Source organism: Macrobrachium rosenbergii, chromosome 16, assembly GCF_040412425.1.
Source record: "Macrobrachium rosenbergii isolate ZJJX-2024 chromosome 16, ASM4041242v1, whole genome shotgun sequence".
Taxonomy (NCBI): Eukaryota; Metazoa; Arthropoda; class Malacostraca; order Decapoda; family Palaemonidae; genus Macrobrachium; species Macrobrachium rosenbergii.
The window spans coordinates 16,048,726-16,055,058 of record NC_089756.1 but is presented as its reverse complement, the minus strand read 5'-3'; the positions used below and the strand labels follow the sequence as shown (position 1 = coordinate 16,055,058).

Genomic DNA, 6,333 nt, shown 5'->3' with positions numbered 1-6,333 from the left:
GTAATTTTCGCCTAAATCCGTATCTCTGTCTAACAGTTTTGCATCCATAAGAACATTTATGTAATCTTCTTTGCCTTTTTACCATGCTTAATTTTCAGTCTCCGAGATTTTTTTTATGGATTATTCTTCGTAACTCTTTTATTGGTGTGAGAATGCACAAAGTAGAGGATTTTTAGGAATTCATCTGAATGATTGTAAGCACTAATATATTACTAGCTTAATATATTTTCTTATAAAATTTTATGAATTTACTTGTTAATAATGGAAGCCTCATGAGAGTTTTGGAGTTCTGACGTGTTCCTGTAGAACCTTAGTGACCTGGCCACCAGTTACAACGGTGTGGTCCATAACACCAAATTTGCATTAATTTAGTTTGGTTAAGGTCATATCTCAACTTTTTACAATATGAAGATCAAATGCTGTCTTCTGTTATTTCGACTCGAGTTTCATAGATTCATTTCGTAAAAAACTGGCGAAGTTGTTAATTTTTGGAAATGTTGGTTGATTAAGGTGGCCTAATTTTATCACTGTCACTTGCTGTTATGAAAGACCCATAGTTTGTGAACAAGATGGCTTGATTTGGTGTTCTGTTACATGCTTATGTGAATGAGCCGGAATGGTTTTATTCGTGTTAAGACACACAAATGCACGTGATACTTGTAAAATTTCGCATACAGAGTATTAGTTAGAAATACCTAGATTTATGCAGAAAAATACATTAACACTCCCTGGTACACGAATAGTGAGCAGAACAATTTCTATTGTAGATTGATTAAACAGTCATAAATACCAGTGCCTGAATGAAACATGTCAGCATTTTCCTAAAATGATACTCAAGTGTTCCACTCACTGTCACTAATCTAGAAAAGAAGTTACTGGTTTGTAGAAGTTACTGGTTTGTCTCATTTTACGAACTCTCAGTATTCTCGTTATGGTCAGTTCAGAATTTTATTTACATGAAAAGAAAGAAATGAAAATAGACAATAGTGATGCTGTTTTCTGTTATTTTCATTACTGTTACAACGAAAATGTTTTTCCTGAATTTTTAATTGTTTCATTTGACCAGAAGATACAATATGAAAACAACCTTATCTATTCGGCCTACAATGTGAAAACAACCTTATCTATTCGGCCTTTATCTCTTGTTGTTATGAGTCGTATCGAATATTCATCCCCACAAGACATATTTGACTTGAACCGAGTATTCTTCATTGAGACCTATTCAGTTGTCATAAATCACCTGAATTTTATAAACCTTAGTATATGTTATCATTAGGTTTCATTCAAATTTTGTTAATACATACTTCAATTGGAGAAGTTGGTTGATCGTAAACTATCTGGGTAATTTGGACGCCAGATAACTTACAATCAACCGGCCTCTTCAGCTGATACAAGCAAACATCGCTGGGGGAATAATTCTTTCTCTTTCCACCCTTCATATCAATCAAATCACTGACTGACAGGATGAACTCTGATTTGCGTATGGAGTTGCATTGAAAATTTGAATCCCAATCGAAGCATTGATGACAAGCCTCTGATGTGGACTGCAGCAACTTAACTGTTGGTTAAACCAATTCCTCTGTGTTTTTCAGCAATCCCCATTCTTCTCTTCTTCAAAACGCTAGTCCATTTTCTTCAGAACTACATCTAATCAATCCCTGTCCTTAGGTTTTTAGTCACACCGAGTTCTTTTCTTAACCAAACCAGTCTTTTTGCACTGGTTGATCGTCAGATCAGGCTGTGTTTTTAGTTCTCAATCAGACCAGGCCATGATCTTGAAATCCTCGCCAAATCAGTCCCCATACTTCAGTTCGTCAGCAACTGTACGTACATATACTGTACGTATAGCAGAAAATCCTAAGACGTGATTGCTATCAAGTTCCATTTTCAGACCGTCTAGGGAGGGTATATTGTATTTTAAAAAGTGGTCTCTTATTATAGATACTACAGCAAATAACAGAGAAATACTTTCAGAACAGCTGTCTATCTCTATATCCTTTAGAATATGTTTCTTCTCCCAAACCGATAGCTTTCTTGTAACCGTAAATCATTTTTACCTTTGTTTCAAAGCTGATTATTATTCCTTGCAGTTTAATTTGCTCAGTCCAAAAGCTTGAATGCAATGAACTCCCATAAATATCCAGTTTTTCAAATCAAGGTTTAAAACAGTTACTGGCTCTTTGTGTATATATTCATTGAAGTTACCACGGCAATGCTCAGAGTTCCGACTTTAAAGATGAATTTTTGCATTCAATAATTCATGCTAGTCAAATGTTAACTCTGGGATTTCGAATTGGATTTCCTGTGTTGAAGGTAAATGTAACATTTACGCCTGGACACTATCATTTGTACAAAAGTTTTTTCTTACAACAATTTCGATATTATGGATTTTAGTTCTATTAAAGGCGTGGAAATAGCTACCATTAGATATCAGAGCATGCAGTTATGCACTATATTTTGAGATCAAGATCACACTTTGGTATGCAATTGAAAATGCCTTCATTTTTTTATCCACTTCATAAACTAATTCTTATTCGGAATAAAAAGGATGAATTGAAACCCTAGGTAATAAGATTTGATTCTTATAATATAAATTGTTAAGAATTAACAAGGCAACGCTTTCTTATATAAAAATTTGCATTAGAATTTTATGTACATAAATATTTCACTGAAATAAATGACAGCCTCTTATCACATTGTCAAAAGAATACATGATATCCTTTTAATAATCACTTAGATGTACTACTGTACACGTTGTTAATAGTTTTACATACTATCAATAAATATAGTGATAAAATTAAATTAACAAATATATACATATAAATAGATAAAATGTTATAAATTGCTTTATATAGATTTGTATGAAATTTGTAAATCAGAGGTATTTTTGTGCAGAAATAATACTGACTAATAACAAGCATTTAACAAAGGTATCATAACAAGAACAATAACAGAATTTTTCTAGAAAAAAAAAAACATTGTCTTAGGGAAAACTTACACAAAAATACACCTCTTGCCAAACACTCATTTGAAATTGAGCAAATACATCAATAAACTAAATCAAATGTAAATCAGTACAGTGATTATTGAAACTATTAGCATTTGGACAAAGAAATGAAATGAGCTAATTGCTAAACTCATGAGAATTTGAGATCCGTGGCCTGCTGTTTGGGAGAGCTACATGATAAGAATAATCGGCATGAATGTATTTTTGCGACAGTTTCCCCTACCTGCGATCAAGCTCTCTGGGCGACGTCGCAGCCGCAGCCGCAGCAGCACTTTCCGCGTCAGCTCTTCTGAGGAGTTCCGCAAGGGCCGTGATGTAGGTCTGCGCCATTTGCAACGTTTCAAACTTGGAGAGCTTCCTGTCGTTTCCGAGGGCCGGGACCACCTCCCGGAGTTTCTCGAAGGCGTCGTTGAGGCCGTTCATCCTCCTTCTTTCCCTGGCGTTGGCAGCCAGCCGCCTTTTGCGAAGGACCTCGTTCCCAACTACCTTAGGAGGCCTCCGTCGAATTCTCAGCGGTTTATAGTGCGTGACCAAAGATGGCGGATTCTCCGGCGGTATAAAGTGTTCCTGCTGGTGTCCTTTGTCACCATCGGGGTTATTGCAGTGGGAGCCGGTCCAGTTGTTAACAGAAGTGGCACTGGTGCCTGCATACGAATAAGCTGCCGTTAAACTACTTAAGTCGGTGGTTGCAGGGTATGCAGCCTGATAATACTCTAAATTTGGATATGCCTCCGACACTAAGTCCTTGTTAGGATCGCGGTCACCTGGTTGCATTCGGGGTGGAAGCTCTGAATTCGGGGAGCATTCTGAGGTTAGGTCATCTGGGGTCGAGCTGTGATAACCATCGCTGCTGCCGTCGATGCAGCTTTGCAAGAGGTCTCGCGTCTGGGCGAGAGACCCCACGGTGTTTGGCAATATGGATGCTGGGTTATTTCCATCGAGACTAGAAGGGAGGAGAGACCCCGGGTCACTGTTTTCTGGGTTGTAGTTAAACTCCCCGAGATTGAAGTACTGTTGCGAGATTCCTCTGTCAGACCAGTAATCACTCGTATGAACGGACATTTTTCTCAGTATTCTTACACTTCACGAGAACGAAGAGCTGAGATATTCCAGTAGGTACCACAAGCACAAACTCATTCCATCCGGTATCAGCGAGGATATATAAAAATACTACAGGAACTCAAAGCACCTGTTACGGAAGGTCACTGACTAAAGAATAATAACAGCAACGAGACACCTGCCACGTGCAAAAAAGGAGAGAGAGAAAAAAAATGTGGGTTCCGCTAGTTATCCTGACAGCTGTTGAAGCGATGTCCTTGGCATTGGCTTCTGCATTCTGCTTAGTCACACGAGGGGTCAACACTCCCTTTGGGTGTGTTGCCAGTTGGTGGGCCACCCAAGGTCAGTGTCAGAGTTAAACGGGAAGCCACTTCCTCTGCGTGTTATTGCACAAGACTACAGAGACAACTCGAGTACAGTCACGGTCATACTGGCGCTAGTTCACTGAAACCGCCACCAACCCCGCACTTTCTATATCGTGAGTTCGCGACAGCGTTATTTCCCACTGGGATGAGTTCCTTCAACTTTCTGGTCACTCTCTCTCGGCCGCCGAAGTTCTCTCCAGTGGATAAGCTAGTTTTCCCCCTGATGCCACCCACTGCCACTAACAACTCCCACTGACGACGACTACTGCAGCCGTCTCTCTGCGAACTGCTTGATGGTCCTGGCGAGACGCGATCTCAGTGTCAAATAACCAACCCGTGTGCGCGCGAGAGAGAGACTGCTGACTAGCGGTCTCCTCCGTGAGTGATCTACTGTGTACTACCAGCGACCACCATCTTCACGACGCTGCTCCAAATTCACGACAAACCTTTATGGGTGTTTTGTCGAAAGTTTTCACTATTTGTAATTGGGACTCAGTTCATAATTGGGCATCATTACGGGCGTCCCATCGACGGGAAAACCAATTTCCGCAATCATTTAGACGTCAGGTCGCATTCAGGCGCCTCCTAATAAGCTCGGCTTGAAACGCCGTCGGGAAAGACGGCGACCAGAACAAAAAGAACCGAGACGAAAGTCTCTGGAAAAAATATTTCTTTGGATACGGAAGTCGTGGTCTTCGTTACGGTCACGTGACTTTGTTGCGACCAATCGCCGTCGGTCTTTGAGTTACACTCCGTAGAAAGAAGACGAAGGGATATTCTAATGTGATTCTAAGAGAATCCCGCAGTCGAGAACGTTCGGAAAAAGAAATCGAAATTTGAGATGTTCGGTCTCTTGTGGTCATTATGAATGTCACATTCATTTCGAAATCAAAATGTCAGATTAGATTACCCATGCTGAATGAATTGCCTCTGATCATTAAAACAGACAAATAACCCAATTATGAATTTTAGAGATATATATATTAGTGATTTAGTAACATTGACGTTCACTGGGAAAAGCAGGGGCGTCGTCACCGGAGCAGGGCACCAGAAAACCAGAATTCAATAAATGGCGAATGCAAATTGGGACAGATGAAGAGACGGACTCTGGTATCAAGAGAGTCTCTCTTTGCCTGACCACGAGGACGATTAAAATGGCGGCTGCGCCCAAGAGGCTAACTGTTGTGGTCTGCGGAGACGATTTTATTATAAAGAGAGAGAGAGAGAGAGAGAGAGAGAGAGAGAGAGAGAGAGAGAGAGAGAGAGAGAGAGAGGTGGTAAGCAAAGTTTTGTTTGAGCCTGAGTTGGTCATGATTGAAAATTGCAACCTATTAAAGAGGTTTGATCGCAGGTAGACGAAGAAAAGAAAAAAGACGAAGATGAAGGTGATAAAATGACGCATCGATTGGTAGACTCCCTTCAGCAAACAAACAATGGATTAAAACGGCAAAGGCCAACAAACTTTATCAAACCATCTCTGGCAAAATGTGGAGTCACCAGACGGCACGAGATCTCATAATAGAGACACTTCATTTATACCCCGAAGGTAACATATTTGCTTAATTAAAATGAAACACGCTGTTATGTTCCACACCTAATGTATTTTTTTTTAAATGAAATTTGGTGGCTTTACAATAAAAGAGAATATCTTTAGAAAAGAAATAATTTTATTGGCCCTCAGCGTCACAGGATAATACGAAGTCGATGACCTTTGATCTTGAAACGCCGTGTCATAAATTTTAGTACATCCATTAATACTTGAGCACTAATGCGAAGTGAAATCTTATTAAATGAAAAATTCAGTGCTTTCTCTTTATTTTTGTACCAAAGCGTGATCTAATAAATAGTCACTGCCTTGTCGGAAATGCATGACTATGTTCGATTGGCTGCAGTTAAAAAGAA

At 39.6% G+C, this 6,333-nt stretch overlaps 1 protein-coding gene across 1 annotated transcript; it reads right to left on the bottom strand.

Annotated features, from left to right (window-relative positions):
• Window positions 1-2,618: 2,618 nt before the first annotated feature.
• Window positions 2,619-4,768, bottom strand: LOC136846992 (uncharacterized). The gene has a single exon (XM_067118241.1). The coding sequence runs from the start codon at window positions 4,067-4,069 to the stop codon at window positions 3,227-3,229; it is 843 nt and encodes a 280-aa protein (XP_066974342.1). The 5' UTR covers window positions 4,070-4,768; the 3' UTR covers window positions 2,619-3,226.
• Between the last annotated feature and the right edge of the window lie 1,565 nt (window positions 4,769-6,333).

Excerpts from the sequence above, each read along its gene's own strand:
- LOC136846992 (XM_067118241.1), bottom strand. The coding sequence starts at position 4,069 with ATGTCCGTTCATACGAGTGATTACTGGTCTGACAGAGGAATCTCGCAA.